Source organism: Zeus faber, assembly GCF_960531495.2.
Source record: "Zeus faber genome assembly, chromosome: 10".
Lineage (NCBI taxonomy): Eukaryota > Metazoa > Chordata > Actinopteri > Zeiformes > Zeidae > Zeus > Zeus faber.
The window spans coordinates 23,065,218-23,089,272 of NC_137199.1; the positions used below are offsets into that span (position 1 = coordinate 23,065,218).

General features: G+C 43.6%; 1 protein-coding gene across 1 annotated transcript in view; it reads left to right on the top strand.

Moving 5' to 3' along the window:
• Nucleotides 1-153: 153 nt before the first annotated feature.
• Nucleotides 154-24,055, top strand: part of rps6kal (ribosomal protein S6 kinase a, like) — a 27,353-nt gene continuing 3,451 nt past the window's right edge. Inside the window, exons 1-20 of the mRNA XM_080008552.1 lie at nt 154-321; nt 2,305-2,364; nt 3,359-3,475; nt 3,555-3,636; nt 3,742-3,822; nt 5,145-5,224; nt 9,428-9,534; nt 10,248-10,285; nt 10,732-10,874; nt 11,089-11,159; nt 11,264-11,352; nt 11,607-11,671; nt 13,206-13,308; nt 13,431-13,555; nt 20,198-20,320; nt 22,099-22,188; nt 22,318-22,476; nt 22,673-22,834; nt 23,033-23,109; nt 23,207-23,324. Coding sequence (XP_079864678.1) covers nt 259-321; nt 2,305-2,364; nt 3,359-3,475; nt 3,555-3,636; nt 3,742-3,822; nt 5,145-5,224; nt 9,428-9,534; nt 10,248-10,285; nt 10,732-10,874; nt 11,089-11,159; nt 11,264-11,352; nt 11,607-11,671; nt 13,206-13,308; nt 13,431-13,555; nt 20,198-20,320; nt 22,099-22,188; nt 22,318-22,476; nt 22,673-22,834; nt 23,033-23,109; nt 23,207-23,324 — 1,953 coding nt within the window. The 5' untranslated portion in view covers nt 154-258. The remainder of the gene's footprint in view (nt 322-2,304; nt 2,365-3,358; nt 3,476-3,554; nt 3,637-3,741; nt 3,823-5,144; nt 5,225-9,427; nt 9,535-10,247; nt 10,286-10,731; nt 10,875-11,088; nt 11,160-11,263; nt 11,353-11,606; nt 11,672-13,205; nt 13,309-13,430; nt 13,556-20,197; nt 20,321-22,098; nt 22,189-22,317; nt 22,477-22,672; nt 22,835-23,032; nt 23,110-23,206; nt 23,325-24,055) is intronic.

The following is a 24,055-nucleotide window of genomic DNA, read 5'->3' on the forward strand; positions in this document are numbered from 1 at the left end:
ATTCGCATCATCCATGGCAGGGTAGCGGTGTTTGTTTGGCGAGCGCACGGTCCAGTCCGGTCCGCGACACGAACAGGAACCGTCCCCCCCCCCCCCCGCGCAGGCCCACGGCAGCTCCCGCCCGTGTGCGTAAGTGCCCCCCCCGCTCGTTGTGCGGCGTGCGCCGTGTTTTCTGGGGTTACCAGAGCCGAGTATTCCGGACTTTCCAGACTGGGAAGACATGCACCGCGGAGCAGCGGGGGTCTGAGCCCGACTACGATGCCGTTCTCCCCGCCAGAGGAACCCTGGCACAAGATGGAGGTGAACAGCGTCAGCAGCGAGGTGAGTTTAAACACCGTCCGCCCCCCCCCCCCCGCGGGCTTCGATTTAACCTCCGCCGTGTACGCGGAGGCGCCACAAGGTTAAGAGCCGGAGTGTTGAGGTGTATGCTAGTGGTAGCACGCTAACATGCTAACAGCTGGACACACCGCACTGTAGCTCTGACGTGGTGCTCGTGTTGTCTGCGGATCACTGCGTGGAGACGAGTTCGTGTTAAATCCACTCTCCGGTCAACGCGGAGCCGTGGAAGTATGTTCCATAGCAAGTTAAAATTGGGAGTTATCTGTCTTTTGGTCAGCTGGCAGTTTGATTTTTAGCCACGTTACGGATAAATTACTACTTTATCCATCCTCGGAGGTAAATCGTGGTGTTTACAGCAGCTCGCAGCAAACCAGTAGGCAATAATAATAAAGTAATAATAATAGAAAATATATTAACATTTTAAATAATTCTGACAAAAGAACCCTAAAACGCAACAAAAAAAGACAGAAATTGGCAATATACAATAAACCTGAAAATGTGCAACACACCTTGGTTTGTTTATTTCAGTCGCACTCGTCGACATCATCCTCCAGACCGAGGGTGAGACAGAAATCTTTTTATAAATATGAATAAAAAACAAACTCAAGGTTGAATCCCACAATGTGGTGGAAGGACCTTGAGGAATTAGAAAGGCATGAACATGTTTCGTGACGCCAAAATAGGTGATTCGAGGCTTCATATCATCACCATCCACTACCCAGGTACGAGGTAGGTTGTAGGTGAATGTTTCCCAACACAAGTCACTTGTTGTTACAAACATTTAGTTTTGCCTTGATGTCATTTGAGAATTAGGGTCTCTGCTTTCCTAGATGAATGCTGGTAAACAGACTGAAAGTAATAGTGGGGGTTTTTCTCCATATAGTATGTTCTTATGGCTGGTAAAGACTAGTCTGGTTCTGCACGCCTCCATTACAAGCTGTCGTGATCCCAAACGTAGAAGTGAAAAATCTTAAGTGTGAATAATGACACATGCACAGCCCTGTAATTGACCAGCCTGTGGGTCATTAATTTCTATTACGCACGTGTCTATATGTCCATGAGAACTAATTTGGTTAGTGCATTGTGTATTTTATTTAAAGTACAAATCAGTCCCTATTTTCTTAAAAAAAACCTAAAAAAACAGAAAAGAAAATAACAGAATGTTGCTTTTGAGGGCATGTTATGTGCATACATGTGAGTGTCTTTGGGAGGCTCCACCCCCTCAGTGGGCTTGCGTAGTTCTATGAGTCATCCCCCTCCTCACAGGCTTGATGGAATTCAGCACACACAAACGCACTCTGCACGGAAACATATCTGGATTGCATATAAAACAGTTTGCTTGTAGGCTCATCATATTGTTTCTCTTCAGACATCAATGCGTCTCTTATGGTTTTTGTATTTCTGACAGTAAGTTTGGTCAGACATTGCACCAAAACAAGTAGACAAAATGCAGTAGATTACATTACCAAACTGTGTTCAGTGTGAAAATGACATTCATCTTCAGTCACGTCAAATGAGGGGTCATTTAATGAACCAGAATCCTTGAAACTGGAAATACTGTTATCCAAGAGGCTGACTTCCGACTGTAACTCTAGTTCGCATTATCCTCTGAGCCTGTCGGATGTGATGTTTTTGCTTTAACTGAGGATTAAGCTAGAATGTTAATAATGGCAGGCTTTTTAGATCAAGTTTGAGAGCTGGACAGATGGACTGGTTTAGAGTATGAACTCCATATTGTTTTAAAACAAACAAGAGCTTCAGTCCGAGAATTAAGAGCAAACCGATTCTGCTTGTGACTCATCAGTCGCATCTGTGTTGCCGTTTGAATCATCATCCATCATGTATGTGGGAGTGTGGCCTGGGCGAAAGCTCTTTTAGAGAAATACGTCCTGCTCAGCCAATGCCCATGCCCCGTCAAAATGTTTAGCGTGACTTAACACCTCTGATGTGTTGTTTTGGTTTCAGGTCAATGGACATCAGATCATAGATGAGCCCATGGAGGAAGAAGAGTCTTTCACACACTGTGTGAGTAATCAGGCCCTTCTGTTTGAGCGGTCAGTCTCTTGAGAGTGTGTAACTCCACAATAAAATCCATGTAACTATCGAAGTTCTAGCAGTGTTCCTCAAATGGGGATACTGCAGGGGGTACTCCGAAAATGTAAAAACAAGGGGATACAAATATTGCTTATATATAATGTTTAAAACAACGCAGGTACAATACATAATTTATGTTAATTTCCTTTTTTTTCCCCAATACCAGTGAAGGGGGGTTGGTATTTAGCTGAAAAAAGCTCCAGACTGCTCGGGACATCAGGTCCAGACATTGTCCGGAGTTGCCCTTTCGCGCCCTGTGAATGCTCCGGGCAATCAACTGTTCTGTTCACACTTACTGCTCAATCGGACATCACGCAGACTTGGTACTATGGTGCTGGCTGGGTAAAGTCTGGATAATGTCTAACTAACAAAAAATTGAGAACCATTGTTCTAGCTCAATGGTTTGCAAACTTTTAAAAGTAAAGGACCACTTATTTATACAAATTCAAATGTGACAAATAGTGTAACTTGAAACAAAACCACATGCGCAGCAAACAGAGAGGACACATTCTTTTAGAAAGAGCCGAAATTAAAGCGTATGCCGTGGACTCCAGTTTGAATATATACCTCGGTTTTGGGTTCATGCTTTGGACATTTTCTGTGTAGTGGGAGGAATTGAAATACCCCAAAAAAAACACTCTTTTTATTTTGAAAAAATGTAAACAAAAGTGTGTTCATGTTCCGTGAGATACTCAATAGCAATCGAACAATTTTGACCCTTGGGTCCAATCCACTACTCTGCACATCATTAAGGTTGCTCACTGGGAAACAGCGATGACCATAAAGATAATTGTAAAGGAAATAACAGACTCTGATGCGTTGCCGCAAAACAACCCTTGTCTGTTTACAAGGCAATGCAGCAATAAATTAGAAGAAATAAAAATAAAGTCTCATAGTAATTCAGTGGTTATCTTTGTGTGTGCAGGACGAAGGGGAATATAAGGAGATTCCTATCACGCACCATGTGAAAGAGGGCTGCGAGAAAGCCGACCCGTCACAGTTTGAACTGCTCAAGGTCCTGGGCCAGGGCTCTTTCGGCAAGGTGAGCGAACACCTCATCCGCCTTGGTGTATTTATAGGCCTAAGTGTTGTCTTTTAATTTTTATTTGTTGTCGTCCCAGGTATTTCTTGTCAGAAAGATCATGGGTCCAGACGCTGGTCAGTTATATGCAATGAAAGTTCTGAAAAAGGCATCTTTGAAAGGTAGCCCATTTGATTTTTGTTTATTTCTACAATAAACAAAAAGCACACGATAAAACATTAACTATTGTGTTTGTCCTCTGTTTAACTGTTGCTTGTCTTGTCTAGTCAGGGACAGAGTTCGCACTAAAATGGAGAGAGACATTTTAGTGGAAGTCAATCATCCCTTCATTGTAAAATTGCACTACGGTAAGAGAACAAGACTGGAGGCATGTTGGTGTGGTCGAAGAGATGTTTCTATTGTTTTTTCAAGTGGAACTTTATTTGCCCAGCACATATGCATATACAAGGAAAATGCTATTCGGTGTAGTCTTTTTAAAGATTTATGGAAAAATGGATGTGCACTATATGTAAAACTTTGGGGGGGGGTGTCCATTCAATTTATGCAATTACTTGTTTGTACAAGAGATTTAAGTATATTTGTACGTTTGTGTAGTGAAATGGTCATTGGCCGGATCGAAAGAAAACTGCAAAGGGGGTCAAGGACTTGTTTAAAAGGCGGAAAAATTATATCTACAATACAAAACATTTTTCCAAAAGAATATCAGCAAGAGATATTAAAATCCAAGTTTTAACACTTGCGGGTCTTCAAAGCTTTTATCGGTCTTCATATCTAGACAACAAACAAACCAACTCTTGCAAAACAAACTAGGGCTGCCCCCTGAAAGTTGACGAGTCGAATCATCAGTCGGAAACCAGTCAGTTGACTGAGATTCTTCAGTCGTTTTATTTTTTTTTATTTTTTTTTTGTCTGTGTACATTTCAATAACAGGATAAAACAGATTGCAGATTACAAAATGCACAGGGATAACAATTCAATGGGGAATCAGAAATAAGGAGAATCATAAATACATTTTTTTGAAATGTGTGACTCCTCCGGTCACAGCCGCAAACGTGGCTCTCCGTGCGCCCTAAGCGCCATGCCCCGTTCCTCCAAATAAAACAACTAAAAACAGTGTGGGGACGCGCCACGGTATTTTCTGAGCTTAATGCATGGAGTGGGGCTGATCGGAGAGAGGGTCACAGAGAAAGTGTTCCCATTACGCACATTTCGTTCCGCGCGCAGCTGACTCGTTCCATAAGGAGACGTAAAATAAAAGAACCTACATCTAAAATAAAAACGTGCCAATGCATCGCTAGTGCACGCATCGTCGGTACCGCCGGAGAGGAAGACAGGTACACACAATGCAGCCCGATCGCACCCTCCCCCAACAAACCCGCCACCCCAAGGGAAATATGGAAGAACTTAATGCCATAAGTTGGTCACTTTTCCATGTATCCCAGCTAATATTACAGCTGTGTGTGTGTGTGTGTGTGTGTGTGTGTGTGTGTGTGTGTGTGTGTGTGTGTGTGTGTGTGTGTGTGTGTGTGTGTGTGTGTGTGTGTGTGTGTGTGTGTGTGTGTGTGTGTGTGTGTGTGTGTGTGTGTGTGAGACACCTAATAACCAGTTATCTGAAATACACAATAGTTTTGTCTGTAATTTGCCTGTTCTGTTGTTATTGATCTTTCAGCCTTTCAGACAGAAGGAAAACTGTATTTAATACTGGACTTTCTCAGGGGAGGGGACGTATTCACTCGCTTATCCAAAGAGGTAAGCTCAATTCATGTTGCATTGCATTCTCTGACATGAACATCTCTGTCACAATGGACTGTATTCACCTAGAAAATTTGCAAGTGCAATGACTTGGAGTGGAACGATTGATGTGCTGCACTGTTACGTAATGGCAAAAAACACTATTTCAAGGACAAAGCCAGCGTTTAATAGAGCTGTTCAACCATACATGATGTGACAGATATTTTAAGCACTGAACAGGTGATTGTTGTCTGAATTTAAGAGGCCTAGGATGAATATGAATGAGGAGCAGCACCCAATTAAGGTGTATTTCTTGGGGCGGATATTTAAAGAGAGATACAAATACGATAAATATTGGCCATCTACGTATCAGTACATGTAATATAAACATTACTTTGGATGATCGATGCGTTGTGCTGGTTGTAGTGTCCCTTGATGAGTGCAGGCTTGTTTGCCAGGCTTGTAAGTCCTGCTTCATGTAAACAAACCTGTGAAGAATGAGTTAGTTTGACCTTGACGGATTGTAACCCCTGCTGGGGTGAGGTTGGGACGAAACTGCACCCTCCTCTTTAAAGTCTGGAGAGGGCTACAGGTTGTTCTATGAGTATTCAAAAACTAGAAGGTATACAGCAAAGAGGGATATTGCATAATAAGGATTTGTTTAATTAAGCTGGCTCAACAAAATGTGACAACCATAATTGAGTTCAAACTGGACTACAGCAGTAAATATCAATTTGATAAATTGACTTGGGTTTTCAAACTCAGCTACGACCATGTAGCAAATTTAAAATTTTAACTTCTTGGCATCAATAAGAAGCCAACTATAATATTTCTTAGAGTAAATAATATAATGGACGCAAAGTACCACTCATCCATCTATCATCCACAGTATGCCAATATAATCTGTTTTCATAATTTGAAGTTTGAAAAACTGAAAAATCCCTATGGAACCATGAAGCCAAACCTATTGCATATGCTTGCAGGTCCAAGTATCAAATATGCATAAAAATGGTATCGCCTCGATCCAGTATGTATTTAAGTAAGGAGTAGTTGCATAATTGTGCTGCAAAACGTAAAATTAAACTTTGGTCTTCAGTTAAAGTAACTTGTTGATTTGATGCCATTTTTTTTTTTTGTTACAATTAACGTCATGACAGATTATCCAACATAATTATCTAACATCCAACATATCAATCAATATAAATTGATCAGTGATATTGATTGGTATGGAGGAATGATATCTTGATCTCAATGAGAATTACTGACGAAATAAAGTTGATATACACTCCGTGTAGCACTTTATTAGGTACACCTGTACAATCCAGTGTAATCCGCCAGCTCAGCCGTCAATTTTGCTTTATGTTGCCTATAATGTTTAGGGTTTTTCTTTACGCTGTCATAGAGAGGTGTTCAATAATATTTTTTAGCATCAAGGTCATAGTTGGTGGTGGTGGTGTACTGAGATGCATTATATTCATTTAACTATGACCTCAGTTATGAACATAGAATGGAATTTACACATTTCCAATGCTATGACAGCAAGAACTGACCATTATAAACTTAATAAAAGTAGAATTCATGGCAGAGCTGGTGTTTTGGATTACAATGGGTTGTACAGGTGTACCTAATACACTGTGTGAAGCGCAAGTGTATTTGTATATTGTAAGAATAAAGAGCAGGCATCACTTACAGGTTAAAAAGAAAATAAAGACTCTGAATGCTCATGTTGTTCCCTAGAGTTGATAAATGGGCCTGTCCTTCAATCTGTTAGACCAAATTGAGTCCATCGTGTGTGTGTGTGTGTGTGTGTGTGTGTGTGTGTGTGTGTGTGTGTGTGTGTGTGTGTGTGTGTGTGTGTGTGTGTGTGTGTGTGTGTGTGTGTGTGTGTGTGTGTGTGTGTGTGTGTGTGTGTGTGTGTCATAAAATACGGTGTGTTCTCTCCTCTGTTTAGAAGTAAGCCACTCTTGTGCTCCAGAAAACTTCAGAGTAGCAGCTACTGTGCCGATGCCGTTAGCTTGCCTTTCTAGTATACCCCCCCCAGTTGGTCAACGTGCTGTGGCTAAGCGGTATCATTTTCAGTTAGGCCAGTGAGGTGTGCGTTGGCCTTCAGCCTCGACGTCAACAGATAGTTTTCTCGAGGTCCAACTGTCTGTGGCGATAGAAGAGCGACAATCCCTGTGTAGATGATTAGGTGCCCAAATGTACTGGACTGAACAACAAGTAGCATCTCACCTTTTAATCACGGTGATGATTTTTTTTGCGGTCAGGACAAGGTGCGTAAAGGTCTACGATAACGCAGGGTCTAAGTCTGCAGTCATCAAGTCCTTATTTTGAACAGGAATGCTTGTGGTTGGTTCTTTGAACTGGAGGGAGACTAGGGATTGTTTATTTTTTCTGGTGGATAATAACAGGGCATTTTATATATATATATATATATATATATATATATATATATATATATATATATATATATATTCCCGTTAAGGGTGCTCCGATCACAATTTTTTGGGCCGATCGCTGGTAGCAGTATCGGCGGATACCGATAACTGATCACAGGGTAGATTTGAAGCCTTCTATTTATCATGTAGCATTATTTATTTATTGAACTATTCTTAGCTACATTGTACAGTATGTTAAGTATTAATAATAAGAGATGAGAAAGTATCATGAATTGACAACTGTTTATTTATTGGCAACATGTGCAGCATATTCCACTCTCTCTCTCATGGATACAACATAAAAATAGCAGCTCGGGGATAATATAAATTATTTTATAAAATAAAAATTTGAATAAATACAATTTAGAATAAACGCTGAATGTGCACAATACACCAGGTCAGAACAATAAATTATATATACTGAGGCAAAAACAATTTTTTTTTTTTTTTTTTTTTAACCTGATTGTGAGAGTTGGGCCAGCCAGTTAACGGCGAGAGGGTCCCAAAGCAGCACGCCTTGGAGGGACATGATATACACTGTTATAGTGAAGATTGGGCCTTGCCATCCCTGCAGGCCTTTGGCGCCTATTAACACTTTAGATTTGTATAATTGGCCATCTTGTTTTTCCCGCTTAAAATCCCAGTAGACAATAACAAGAGAGTGTTGGTGTTTCCTCTCTGTTGCTAATGTCTGTGCACACATCATTTTTAAAGTGGAATGTAAGTGCAGAGAGAAATAAGAGCCAATTTCTTGAGTCGGGAAAAAAAACGTGAGTTGCAGTTTATTAAAATTGCTTTATGTCAGGTGAAAGAGACTGCACACTGTTTTTGTGTCTTTAGTCACGACGCCCACAGAATGCATACCTTAATGAGGAATTTAAAGGACAATTTAAATTTTGTTAGATGTATTTGCTGAAATCATAATTGCGAATGCCAAGTTATGCTTCCGCATTCACACAGCAGTTGTATGGGTGATGACTACAAACAGAGCCACACATTTGATATAGAACAAAGAATTAAACCTAACATGAGCATTGGCAATCTCATTTATCTCATTCTGTCTGATGTTTTGCCTTTTATTCAGTTGGGCTGATGCTTTTCTTGGAACTAAGATAACCTGTCACTTAGAGGACCAGACTATTCTCTTTCAAATGCTTTCAGAAAACTCCCCAACAAAATGTGATTGTTCTTTCAGATAGGTTTTCTGTGTTTCTAGATAATAGATAATGAAGGCCTAAGAAGGTAGCTGCTGGCAGTCTATAACTCTGCAGCTTGCCTTGCCATGTTGCTGTTTTGATTTGTAATTGGTAGGGCTGGGTTAAAAAAACATGGATATTTGGATGCAATTGAATTCTATTGCTACAATTTCTGAATCGATATGAATATTCTAACCTGTACTTTTCTTTTGGACGAAATGCAACCGTTTTCCACATAAATTAAATACCACAAAAGTCACAAATTAATTGAAATATTACATTTCTTTATGAGATATGTGAAATGTTTTTGTCATGCACATCAGCTGATATGTGGAACAGTTGGTTGCAGTTCTCATTATATATAAAATGTCAGTATATCGATATATGGAATCGTATCGTTATCCGTCTCATCAATATCAACTTGAACCCATATCCAATCGTGCCCCTTTGTGTCTGAATCAAATCATGAGATCCGGTACCCAGCCCTAGTAAATGTTGTAATGATTATTTCCTGTTTTCTCTGTTTGCTGTTGCTCTTCTGTTTCCTCTTCCGAGTCCTGCGAGTAAATTTGTCCAGTTCTTGTTAGGTTATGTTTACAGAGGAGGATGTGAAATTCTACCTTGCAGAGCTGGCCCTGGCTCTCGACCATCTGCACAACCTGGGCATAGTTTACAGAGATCTCAAGCCAGAGAAGTATGAACCCTCAGCTTCTTGCCTTTCACCCATAACCTCACCTCACACACTGTTATTAATTGTATTGATATTATTGTTGTGATGTAATGTAATTTGTAATGTAATTGTTTTGAATCTGCACTTACTGGTTTTGACTTATAATAATATATGGTTTGGGGTTTTTTTTATATGTGAACATTACATTCCTAGATTTATTGTTCATGTCTTTTATTAAGACACTGCAGTTTTCTTTTCACACTGGCATTTACAACACTGCTTGCTCACGAGGGTGGTCATCTGTTTCTTATAGCTTGATATTTTAAATGGCCCTGCTTCTTAAAAGCAGAAAGTAGGCCAACAAATGTGTTGCAAAAATCCTAAGATATTCTGCGTTCTGTGTGTATTATCATTATCCAAAAATAATTGAAACATATGCAAAAAAATTGACTTATCACATTTTGAGAAAAAATAGTTTGGGCCTTAAACTGAATCAAGATCAAGGTATATCATGAGTCTTCTCTATATCGGTCAACCTATCGATCTTTAAAACCATTTTAGCTGTTGGCATATTACCGCTTGGCGTAACCCAGCCCTTCTGTGATCTGCACAGTCCTATGATGGCAGTGTCTCTTTGAACAGTCATTTCACCTGAGACAGTTGAAAATACTATTGAGGCTTCAAATAAAGATTGTTCAGTTAAAATCACCTCTGAACATTAATTTACTTTTTTCCAGCATATTACTTGATGAAGCTGGTCATATCAAGTTAACAGGTATGTTTTGGTTTACCGTTTTATTAGCTTTTTTCCAGTTAAAGTTCAAACCCAGTGACTTGTTGGTGGTCCAACAGTTAATGTTGTAAAGTAATAAATGCACAAATGGAATAGATACTATTTACACATATATCTGCTGTACATCGCAGATAAATGTAATAATTATAAAGGATTTGGAGAGTTTATATTCCTTGTTTCAAGGAACCTGAGAATGGATATTTGTATATTTCTCTAGTTTCATATGATAGAGCTATCTTCTTCATCTGAGTATAAATGTGTGCTTTCCTTTATTCCTGTGTGTGTGTGTGTGTGTGTGTGTGTGTGTGTGTGTGTGTGTGTGTGTGTGTGTGTGTGTGTGTGTGTGTGTGTGTGTGTGTGTGTGTGTGTGTGTGTGTGTGTGTGTGTGTGTGTGTGTGTGTGTGTGTGTGTGTGCGCCTCTCTTGCAGACTTTGGTTTGAGTAAAGAATCAGTAGACGCTGATAAGAAGGCGTATTCCTTCTGTGGTACGGTGGAGTATATGGCCCCTGAGGTGGTCAACAGGAGAGGACACACACAGAGTGCTGACTGGTGGTCTCTGGGAGTTCTAATGGTACGCATGCACAGAGGGACATACAGACGGTCACTGATCTTGAACCCTCAGCGTTGAGCTAGATGTTTAGCATTGCAAAGTGATTTGTTGACTTTGTGAGTCGAATAAATATCAAGCTGCTCAGTGTAGTCTTCATTACCGCATTTATTTTACCTGTTGGGGCGGGAGACATAGTTTCTCTGTTTATTTTTTCCTCCTTGTTGCGGGTTTGCAGTTTGAGATGCTGACGGGGACGTTACCGTTCCAAGGGAAGGACCGCAACGAGACCATGAACATGATTCTCAAGTGAGTCTCCGCTCCCGGGGATGCACTTCGACACCGCGGCCTCCACGGCGGCCCTCAGCTAATCGTCGCTCCGACTCCCTTTTTGTCTTTTGTCGTCTTCGCAGAGCCAAGCTGGGAATGCCGCAGTTTTTAAGTCTTGAGGCGCAAAGTTTGCTGAGAATGCTGTTCAAACGTAATCCCGCTAACAGACTCGGTAAGAGGCGTCCACCTCACCCCACGGTGACCTCGCACAGAGGATTTTCATAGACACTCACAAGGTGCATTGGTATACAGACGGAGTAGATGAACAAGTCCTTGTATAAGGCGGCGTAGACCTTCTGATAGCGGAAAAATAATGAAGGTGTTTGTTTTTCTGTGAACCACTTGCTGAGGCAGAACTGTTTATTACCTCAGCATAGGTTCGAAGCACACTCAAATGTACGCAAACTCATTCTCTGGTCTCTTCAGGGGCGGGGGCCGACGGCGTGGAGGAGATCAAACGGCACGCTTTCTTTTCCACCATCGACTGGAATGTGAGTGCACACGCCTCTTCCGTTTCCCTTTTTCCACCTTTCACACCGGGCAAAGAACCTGGAAAATCTCGACCCAGACAAAAACAGTCCTGGCCTAGATCAAAGTATGTACTTTGTTTAACCTGTGTCTTGGGGCCGTGCCTGCTTGGCCTTCTCCCCCCTCCCCTCCTCCCCCTTGACATGCGAGTGGGACATAAAATGCAAGCAAGGGAATTATGGTTCAGACGGTACTGAGGTGTTGCTGCGGCAACAACAGATGTCCTTGCGATGTCTGGCGAGCTTTGTCAACAGGTATGTGAAGCACTTTTTGAGGGCCTGAGATCATAAACTCAGCCTTGAGCATTTGAAGAATCAGTTGTATTTTCTGCCGTGTTTAAAAAAAGTATATACATCTGTAGAGGGTAGTTTGCATTAGATGGATATGAATCCAATAATGGAGATTTGAGTTGAAACCCTGCCAACACAGACCTTTTGGCAGTACAGATGACACTAAATACGATGGACTCTGATTAAACAACTAATTATACACATCTGCAGTTCACAGTTTATATCCAAATAAAATGTCTCAAGAATGTTAACGTCCTAATGACATTATGAGGTACATGGACATCTGCACCCAGACTAGCATGCTACTGAACTAACTGTGGCTGGCCGATATTGACGAAATAATTAATAATAATATTTTAGACAAATACCTTTGTATCGATAATTAGAAAATATTTTGCGGATTACAATCGTTGCTTTCATAAGACATTTAAACACAAGAAATGTAAGTGATGTAGATATTATGACCAGGCAAATAGAGGTGCTGTTTAAAACAGCTAGAACAGTCTGAAGTTCAGAGAATTGCATTTTTTTTTTTTTTTAATCTAATGCAGCCTTAAAGACACCACTCAGCTATATCACAATATTACCATAACCAAAATCTCGTATCACAATAGCAATATTGCATTAATTTATCGTCCACCCCTATCCGTGACGTCTAAATTTCCTCCTACATAAAATGGACGGAGAGGAGCAGTCTGCAATGTGCCTAGGTCATATGTGCGAAAGTGTCACTTTATCACAAACACAAATAAAACAAAACCCTTCGGCTTCTGTTGGGGATTCACACCTCACAGAAGGTTGGCCAACTGACTGCTGGCCCTCGGTCTTGGTCATGCCGTATGTGTGTGGTGTGTTTTGCGTGTCTGGGCCGAAGGCCAGCTCTCGATGTGTGTGCTCTAATAGCCCTGCATGAGCATTTACAAGCCAGCAGGGTGTAGTTGGACGGACTGAGCCAGGGAAGGGGGGGGGGGGGGTTAATCTTGTCTGGTCAATGCCACATCTCTCAACTGTTCACGCTCAAATCAAATTGGCACTAAGCTGTGTGTGTGTGTGTGTGTGTGTGTGTGTGTGTGTGTGTGTGTGTGTGTGTGTGTGTGTGTGTGTGTGTGTGTGTGTGTGTGTGTGTGTGTGTGTGTGTGTGTGTGTGTGTGTGTGTCCGTGTGTGTGTGTGTGTCCGTGTGTGTGTCCGTGTCCGTGTCCGTAACAGAAACTGTACAGAAGAGAGCTCCAGCCCCCGTTTAAGCCTGCTGCAGGTAAACCGGACGATACGTTCTGCTTTGACCCGGAGTTCACCGCAAAAACACCTAAAGGTACATTTACACCTACACACATGCAGACAAAAATCAGCTGCCATTCTGGCAACCATGGAAACCACATCATGGCAACGCTCTTACAAAACTTCTACATATGGTTTTTGTGTGTTGTTTGTTAGACTCTCCAGGTATCCCTCCCAGTGCTAACGCCCACCAGCTCTTCAAAGGCTTCAGCTTTGTTGCTCCAACATCTCTGGATGAGAACAAGAGTTCATCACTACTCAGCATACTGCCTATAGTGCAGGTATACACACACACACAATCACACTCACACTGTATGAAGGATAAAAGTTAATTACAGCTTTTTATTAATGTCAGGATCTAAGAGAGCACAGGTTAGCTTTAAAAGGTGACACATAAACTGGATTTTTACAGTTGCATACAAATGCACTGCATGTGTTCAGTTAAATGATAAATCTCGATTTAAATCACAAAGAAGTAACCTTCCGGTATACAAACACACACACAAACGGATAAGATGGAGATAAAGGATTGTGATCATTTGATAATTCAGACGTGCTGTAACATTGTGTGACACATGATTTTTGTCTAAATAATAACATGCAAAGAAATGTCGGTTCATAGGCAGGGATTTCAGTCTTCATCAGTTTTCCTGTCAGTCATCTGGATTTGCTAATTATTATAATCCAAAGGTATAGGTGATCAATTAAATCAGTGCATGATTGAAGCCGAACGTCTAGGTTCCGTAGGCATCCACGGTTCCCCGAGGAGGGACCAGATCTATTACTCATGGGACTGATCGTCAGATAACGTAATCCAATCGAGACGCTTGAAAGAATGACCGAGCCAGAAGAAGACCGAGGAAGACCGAGGAAGTGACGATGCCGCATTTCCGTCCCTTCCCCGTGGGTATATATTGCGGCTCAACTTCCACTTCCTCCTCTTTTTGCTGCTGAGAGCTTTGGAAGGACAGTGTGCCGCAGCGCAGTAATAGATCTGGTCCCTACTCGGGGAACTGTAGTTGCCTACGCAACCTGGACGTTCCCTATCGCAGGGACTGTGGTCTACTACTCATGGGACTGTATACCATCACGCGATATTATGGTGATCACCTGAGAGGGAGGTTCACGTAAACAAACATAAACATGAAAAGAAACAACATGTACACAGAAAAACATAAACATCCAAAGACAACATGTATCGAAAAAACAAAGTTAATTATGTCCAGGAAAACTGGAACACCAATTGGGCATGTGGCCCCTTCCAGTCATTGTTATGGCAGTGAATGAGGAAGAAAGGAGAGGGATGCATCACAGTGCTGGGATGCGTTCAGAGCAGGTGCCGGTGGTGGGTGTGCGTGCGTGCGTGCGTGCATGCATGCATGTGTCCACCGGTGAGTGTACAGGACTTATCCCAATTGCTTCTGGTGTATAAGGTCGGTATTATGTCATAGCGCCTCCAAGCAGCGGAAAGGGCCCCGAAGCCCCCCCGTGTCCAGAAGCCACAGAATACCGCCTCCCCGGCCCCAGAGAAGCTGGAAGCCCGTGGACCAATCCCCACGACCGGCCCCAGGGAGCATAACCCAGTCCCAAGGAGCACGAGGAGACCCCGCACCCCTGAGGCGCACACATACAGCCCACCCCCCTGTGCAGGCACAGGACGCAGGCGTAGAACCCGGCCCAACACCCAGCCCGAACCGGTCCCCCCTTAGGCGAGCCGGCGGGACCCCATGCCCACCTGACCCCGCGCAGGTTCGAGGTCCGCCCTACCGGTGCCGACCAGACGCCCCACCCGGCTGCGAGCCCCGAGCGCCCATCTACGTAGCTGTGTGTGCTCAGCTCAGGGCACCCAGATGTTAGCCCCCATCAGGCCCCAGCCGCTGAGCATGCGGGCCACAGAACAGAGGGCGGCAGACGGCCCTCCCACCCACAGCCCGCCCCCCGGCCAACGAGCGCCCCGCGCACCAAGACCGCCAGAGGACAGGTACCCAGGCAGCCCGGTGCGATGACAGGAGTCCACCCCCACCGAAGGAGACCACATGAGAAGCCCCGTGCTGAGCACTACCTGCCCGGCTCAGACGGAACGCCTAACCAGCGCCGGCACGACGGGCAAGACCCCTAGCAAAACACAGCATGCATCTATCTTCTTTTCAACTCTGAATCCAGATTTATTTTTATTATTACTTTAAAAACTAACAGTGGTATTAGAAACTGTTTTTCACTGTGATGGTTGAATTTTGCAATTGATCCGCGGTTCACATGCATGCCGAACTGTGGGGGGTGATCTGTACGGATCAACTACGTTCTGTTACACCACTACCAGCCGATGAGCCCAACCTCTCCTTGGGCAGGGGCCTACCATTTGCTTGGGCGCCAAAGCACACAAACAACTGGTCCCCACGCCTAAAGCCCTTAGTGAGGCCCATATAACACTGCAGCAACTGAACAAGGCACAAAGTTAAGCCTCTCCTGCTCCTCTGACTCAAAAGGCGGTGAGAGAAGGCTGCTAACTCAATGACCTCAGCACGAAATGGAGTGGTAATGACCTTCGGGGTGGAAGAAGCGTTAGGGCGCGTGACCATATCACCTATACTGGACTGACAATGCCAGCAGCTCACCTAACCATTTCGCAAAGGTGAGCGCCAGCAGCAAGGCTGTTTTTAGAGAAATGATCTTGATGTCTGCAGCATGTAGGGGCTCGAACAGAGGCCCTCACAGAACCAGGAAGACTACCAATAAGTCCCAAGAAGGGATTAGGGATGCCTAGGCACAGGCGTCGCACACCAACAACAAAGCAAGACACCAGCCGATGACTGCCTGGTGTGAAGCCGTCCAAGCCCACATGACGTGTAAATAGCGACTACATTTCACTTCAGCAAACGGTTCCTGCAGGAACTGCAATATTGGCCCTATAGGGCAGTCGGTGGGGGCCTATAGGTACCAGGTACCAAGCCCAAAGGCACCATAGGCACAGGTGCCAAATCATTCCGTGCACCTGCGTGAGTAGGTTTTAACGGAGCGGGAGCTCCCACAAGGGACCCACACTCATGTCGCACAGATGGGTGAACCACAGATGGCTGGGACAATAAAGGGCCACCAGCTGCAGCACCAGGATGTCCTTCCGCACCCTGTCCAGCACCGGCTGAATGAGTGAAGGAGTGCTGGGAACTCGTAGGCTCTCCCCTGAAAGGCAGGTAATTCCTGGACCGGGGGGGATTGAAAATGTGAAATAAGCGTCTTTCAGATTTTGTCGAATAAACATCATCAATTGATGTGTGGTCAGCATCTGGAATTTTATTTTTATCAGATGCTTGTTCAAAGTCTGCAGGTCCAGGACTGTCCGCCACCACCGATTTGATCATTCCCCTGAAAGTGGGCTGGGGGCAGGCGAACTGGATGACTTAGCCCTCAGTGACAGTTGTCTGGATCCACGGACTCCTCGTGCATGCGCGCCAAGCCATGTGGACATTTTGGCAGCGCCCGCTTGGTGCCCACAGGATTGGGCGCAAGGTCCGCGCCACGAGCCGGGGTGTTCCGTGAACGCAGCGGTGTAGCGCACAATCGGTCTGGCGTGTATTGGGCTCAAACAATGCTTTGTGCTACTGCGGGGGTTTGTGCGTGGCCGGCCGGCATTTATAACGGGAGCATGCTGCACTCCCACGGTGGGGGGTGTGGGAGAATAGGGCATGTGATTCATGGCATAGACATTTGGGCATAGAGGTGGGCAAATGTTCTGCGTGTTTTTCACTCTAAGCGTGTGCTTTCCAGCCGTGGATACGGGGAGAAAGGAACGCTTCGGAGGGACAGGGCCGTTGTCCTGCTGCCTTCGGCCGCCACCGCCAGCTGTTTGGCTGCTTAATCGCTAGCTTCTTCCCCAGGTCAAAGCCCTCTACCGGGTCGAGGCAACCAGCGACGGGTCCTCATTTAGTTTAATTGTTATAAAACCACACATATAAACTACAGTTGGGTTCTTTAACATGATGTTTTGAATAGCTGGCCTTTGTCCTCAAGGCTAAAACTGTAGTGCTTATTTTGACGCTCCACCGGCCTCATAGGCAACTATCGTTCTTCCTCTCAGAGTACTCCGAATTGACATCACTTGTCACCAGATGGGATGGAATCATTTTGAATGGTGATCTAAACATCCACATGACAATATGGCTAAAGAAATATGGCAATATGGCTGAAGGCTATGGGATTGAATCAGTTACTGGACAGTTTGGAACTTACACCACAAGATGGTAACGCACTTGACCCGGTTGTCCATTGTCTAATATATCTGTCTGAACACTATTGTATATTCTTTGGTGTTAATTTTTTTTTAACCAGGAACATGAATGTGAAACTTAGAAACTGTGACAGCTGAACGGAAGTTCTCAGAAATTTGAAAAATAACTGCACTCAGATCGTTCAAACTGCTCAGTACATGAAACGCATGAAGTGCATCTGATCAACACACAGAACAAAGTGTATTCGAGGTCAAAAAGAGATTATGTGGGAAGTCATCCGCATGGATAAATAACTCTGAGCTCAAGAAATCATGCAGAGCAGCTGAAATGAAAGGGAGAAGATCTGGACTTGAGGTCCATCGTAGCATTTATAAACAATGCTCAATTGCATGTAACAATGCTGTTCTTTCTGTACGAAAAGTCAATTTTTCAAAGATCATCACAGAGAGAAGTATTGACCCTAGAATACAATGTTACACCATTGACCGAATGCTAAATCCCACCGCTGTATCTGATATTTTAAACCAAGTCTCTGTCGCAAAATGCAAAGAATTTGCTATGTTTTTTTTAAAAGCATAATGCTTCAGCTTCTGGCAATTTCAATAGTTGAAATTGTCAACCTTGTAAAAGGGCAGGCAGCCATGAGGAGATTTACTTGTATCTAGGGATACTGATGTTTAAAATAACAATTTGGCCGAAAGCTGATACCGATGTTATCCGAGATCCCCTGAACGCAGCATCACTCCCTGCTTGGAGCACTGCAGAGAGCCGTGTGCATGTCATCTAAAATCCATTGCGGATGACATTGTTCTCTCAGACAGATGAGTAATTTGAAATTAATGCTAAAATGGGTCCCCATACAGTATATACTTTGGCGGCCGTTAATACACCTGGGCGGCCCACCCAAGTAAAGTCTGTGTGGTGTAGGAGCCAAAGCACCTTAGACATGTGTGTTAATCATACATTCTAGTGTTCTTGTTGACATTCACTTTATACGTAGAAATGATATTTACCTAGGTGACACGGGCCAAAAACGGTGCTGATAATGATGTTTACAATAGATGAGCTTCGGAAGCCTTTTTTAGGCGGTCCTTTGGTTCCGTTATTCCAATTACAAAGTTATTGCACTTCTACCGTATTTGTCCCTCCACAGTTTCCATAGTCCAAGCAGTGTTTTGACCCTTTTTGTCCTCTGCTCTTCTCTCGTTCGAGCGCCTCTTTGGGTCATCTTTCTCCTTAAATGGGTTTGGGGCGTCTGCAATTTTTTATTTCTATTTTTTTAGAGGTGGAGCAACACAGTTTTCTTACTGTAGTTTTTTTATTTAAGGAGTTATTACTTAACTTTGGATTTACTCTTGCTAAAGAGATTTTGTTGTGGACGTATTTTGTTACCTGTGGAACTTGGAATAAACGATTTTGTTCATCCTTTTTACACCGGAGTCATGTGGAAGTATTTTCTCAGAAAAGTGCAATATACACGAGTAACCAGCTGTTTCAACTACCACTTTGACAACCGTCAGCTCCTACATGTGGGAAACACTGGAAGGTTGCTGGTTGCTGGTTCGATCTCAGGCTCCTCCTGGTAGCGTGCTGATGTGTCCTTGAGCAAGACACTTAACTCCCAACCTGCTCCCCGGGCGCCTCTACATGGCAGCCCACTGCTCCTAGAACTATTATATTTCAGTAGAGAGTAAATCTTCCACCCGCTCACTTGACCTTGCTATGTTTGCCCTATAATTCTAAGGCATTATTAAAATGTCGGTTCACAACTTTTCGTAGCACATCCTCGCTGAACTGCTTCTGTTGAGAAAGTTACTAGTCTACACAAGCTTATTCGCTGTGCTTAAATTCAGTCAAATGGGAGACATGTTTAAGCCTTAAAAAAAGCTTTAAATCTCCTTTTTGAGGACGGGAAAGTATTTATTATTTCAATGCCTTGGATTTTGTCTTGTCTTATTTAATTGCCTTCCATGAAAGAGTACATATTATGCCCATATTTACACAACTTATTATTGGTCTCTGAGATCCCCAAAACATGACTGACATTCTGAAAATAGTACTCAGATTATGCATTCTAATCATTGTAACATGCCGTTTGTCATTGCAACTGTGACCCTCTTATTTCAAAACCGGCTGTTTTTTGTGGGAGGAGCCACCCTCCCGAGGCCCTGAGTTCTGTGAGTCAATGGCATTTGAGCCTGGCTTCCGGGTTTCGTTGTATTTAGTCCATAACTTTCACTGATATCACCTTATAATTCCACCAAAATCTCTTTCTGAACAGATTTGAGGCTAGAAATAAGCAGTCCGGTTGCCGAATCTTCACTCATATTAGATCTACAAGGCCTAATTTACAAGTTAGTTCTGACTTTCGTTGCCGTTCTGCAAGCATGTGGGAGACACGGACACTGCACGGGGACTCTGGGATGCAAAGAAATCTATAATAAAAACAAAATTTTTTATCGATTTTGTTTGGAGAAAAGCACTGCATATTGGATGGAGCAGATGACCGGACCTCATTATTTGAAACTTGTGGCCACTTCTAATATAAACATCCAACATTGTAAGAAAATAAGGAAAAGCGTAATAGGTCCCCTTGAATGAAAAGCACTTAAAGCTGCATGTTGTACATTAAAGTTGCTGCACAAATATTATTGATATTATTATGGGTTTTTTTATGATTATTATTATATATTCCAGATGCATACGGGCTCGGCCCAGTTCTCAGACCTGTATGACCTTCAGGAGGACATAGGAGTGGGTTCCTACTCCATCTGTAAACGCTGTGTACACCGGGTCTCTGCCATGGACTATGCTGTGAAGGTAATCACACACAATAATGTGGATTTTCACACTGCCGAAGGTGTCAATGGTATCCAAAACTCAAATATTTGGAATAATAACAAAAATAATCAAACAGTAAGTCAAACAGTACAGCCATTTTTGACCCTCGAGAATGGGCAGGGGTCAGAAATTCCCCCAAAAGACCCACCCGAGGACCTCATGACCTTGAAAAACACTTCATAAATCTGCTGTGATGCAGTATCAATAACTTTTGAAAATTAGAGATGACAAGCACTATTTTATGAAAATGGCTCAAAAAAAACGTATCTTTGATGTACCTGGACATCCCATACATTTTCTGAATGGTTTGTGTGTCTAGATTCTTGGTTAAGAGTTTCATGAGGCTGATTATCATGGAGGTCACAATAGCTCATTTTATACAGTACAGTACAGTTTTAAATATTATATTGAAATGGTTACTATGGGGCCATATTTCATCACACATGAATGCAATTGAGCTCTTCGGATTCACAGGAATCTTCCCAGCTTCCCAGTCATATCCAATTTATACAATTCAGTGACAGTTGAGGGACCACATTGTGCAGAGAAAAAAGTAAAAGGAAAAGCAAAAAGCCAAAAAATAACCCTTGGCAGGGTCCGTCGGGCTTTACAGGTTAAGTGATAGAGATCAGCAACTTTCAAGACAGAATCTAGGACAAATCCCTCATAAATACTGCACGATTCGATATTTGTATTTTCCCCAATTTAAACAAAATTCTGTATTTGCTCTCAGTAGAACAGTAACAGCAGGTTTGCATGCAAGCAGACTTTTCAAGTGTAGGTATGACAAGAACACTGGTCGAAGGAGATTTCAGGCATTATTGCAATTGGAAAGGAGAATCTTTTCAAATGTAGTGAGTGTTGAGCCAGGAGAGGGCAGCACCACCGCAGTTTTAAAACTACAGACTAGGGACGGGCATGATTAGTCGACTAATTGATTAGTTGAGTAGTTTGCACTAATTGACTAGTCAACTCTGGCAGTGATGTTGACTATTGATCCCCCCCCCCCGACGATTATTTATTAATTTATTTACACTACTTGTGTAGCACACGCGTCACGATATACTCCGCCCACACTCTAATTAGTGTAGTACACAGAAGACGTGCTTGTATGAGGGAATGACGGCGGCGAGACAGTGCGAAGTGTGGCGTCATGTTATGTTACCCCAGCTGGGTGCCCGTTGTGTGGGATGAAGCTTGTCTTGCCATGGTTCTACTACTGTGATGCCGGGTCATTTGCAGCTTCGGCACCAAAGTATTGAAAGGCAAGGTAGACCAACGACAGAACAGAGTGTAAACAAACATTGCGGAACGTAGCGGAAATTACTCATTGGATGGGTGATTAACGCTTGCCCGTCTGCGACCGCGCCACAGCAACTTAGGGTAAGGTGTTGCTGATCGATTATTATCCCAATACCAGCGGTTTACATGTGTGTATTGAACCGTAGGCGGCTTACTGAACAGTTTGATAACGCTCTGTGTACTGTCGCATCCCGAGTAGTTACGTGCGGTTAATGGTGTATATGTTTGGGGGTGGGTGATTACGTCATGGATAGTCGACTAATCGACTGAAACTCTTGTTGGTCGTAGACCACAAAAACCAAAAATTTTAAATGTCCATCCCGACTATACACACACACAACACACTGAAGAGCGCGATTTGATTGATGATTTGACTTGCACTTATTTTTGATTGTCTGCATTTGAAAAAGAAATGAACGAGCCCTGTGTTTGTGGTGATGCTTCTGCCTTTTTAGATTATTGACAAGAGTAAGCGGGACCCCTCTGAGGAGATCGAAATCCTGATGCGATACGGCCAGCATCCCAACATCATCACTCTGAAAGACGTCAGTTGCTTTTGTGTATGATAACTGATATGACAACTTGTTCAAACAGGGGGATGAGTTTTGAAAGTGTGTGTGTGTGTGTGTGTGTGTGTGTGTGTGTGTGTGTGTGTGTGCGCGCGCGCGGGTAAGGTGTATGACGAGGGCAGGTATGTGTACGTGGTGACGGAGCTGATGAAGGGAGGGGAGTTACTCGATAAGATCCTCAGGCAGAAGTTCTTCTCCGAGAGAGAGGCCAGTGCCGTGCTCTACACCATCACCAAGACAGTCGACTACCTCCACTGCCAAGGGGTGAGGAACGCAAGAACATACATGCACATGCTGCCAACTTCCCTTCATGCTTATATTTATTTGATTCTGGACCCCCCCCCCCTTGTCTGCGCTTTTAATCCAGCATGGAGCTGTGGATATACACCATTTGTGGATGTGTACATAGATAGAGGTCATTATGACTGGTTGTAATATTTCATCTCCACCGCACCACCAGGTGGTGCACAGAGACCTGAAGCCCAGTAACATCTTGTACATGGACGACTCGGGGAACCCTGACTCCATCAGGATTTGTGACTTTGGCTTCGCCAAGCAGCTCCGCGGGGGCAACGGCCTGCTCCTCACCCCCTGCTACACGGCCAACTTTGTGGCACCAGAGGTGAGGGGGGGGGGGTGTAAAGTTGAGATCAGGAAACACATTGTGATAAAGTGGGATGACAAGGAGAGTAAGGATAAACTAAAAGAAAATAAATATACAACGAGCGCACCCACACATGTAACCCTAGTGTCTGTCTGTGTCTGTCTGTGTCTGTCTGTCTGTCTGTCTGCGTGTGTGTCTGTGCGTGTGTCTCTCCAGGTATTAATGCGACAAGGTTACGACGCGGCCTGCGACATATGGAGCCTTGGGGTTTTATTGTACACTATGCTGGCAGGGTAAGACTACGCACACGCTACGTACCGCAGAATGAATGAAATCTTCCTCCTACCCCCGGTTGTTCTCACCCAGTCCTCCTGTGCCCTCACACTCCAGTTACACGCCGTTCGCCAACGGACCCAACGACACACCAGAGGAGATCCTGCTCCGAATAGGCTCCGGAAAGTTCTCTCTCACCGGCGGCAACTGGGATACTGTGTCGGACACCTCAAAGGTACAGCAGGCATAAAGACACACACACACACACACACACACACACACACAGCACCGCCACTTGCAGCACACATGAGGAAAACAAAATTCGGAAGACGTAGGTTTAAAATAAAGACAACCTGTTGCCTGCAAATCTAGTTAGAGCTATTAATATACCCAATATACACATCACAAAGAAATATTGGGGATATTGACGTCACCACTTGCCGTGCCTTCCACGCACTGCGGGCAAACCGAATCATCCAATCAGACCCGGCCTTTTTGATCATGTGACCTACGCTGAACTATACAACACAAGGCTCCTAGTGAAGACTTCACCAAAAGCAATGCTTTGGATTAAAAAACAAACCCAGAGGAGTCGCTACAAAAAAAACGAGAAGCACAGCTTTTGAGTTATTTTGGAAGTTAAAGAGATGTCAACTCTGAAACACAGCTGTTCAAGTGCAGAGTGTGTCCCGCGTTGTCGGGTACGACAAGACGCGGCACGAGTCAGACATCTTTACCTCACGTCGAACCGCAGGAGCAACGTGACGATCCGTCAAGAAGGCTGAAGCGAACCGCGCTGGTTCCCCTCCCGACTCCCATCGTCAACGTTTGAACAGACGCCGCATAAAGTTCTTTCCAGCATTATGACATGATGCGTCAAGCAGCTGACTTATCAAAATCACGAATGGGATCACATATATTTGCCTTAAGATATGGTGCTCTTTCACACTTGTTTTTCACGATGGA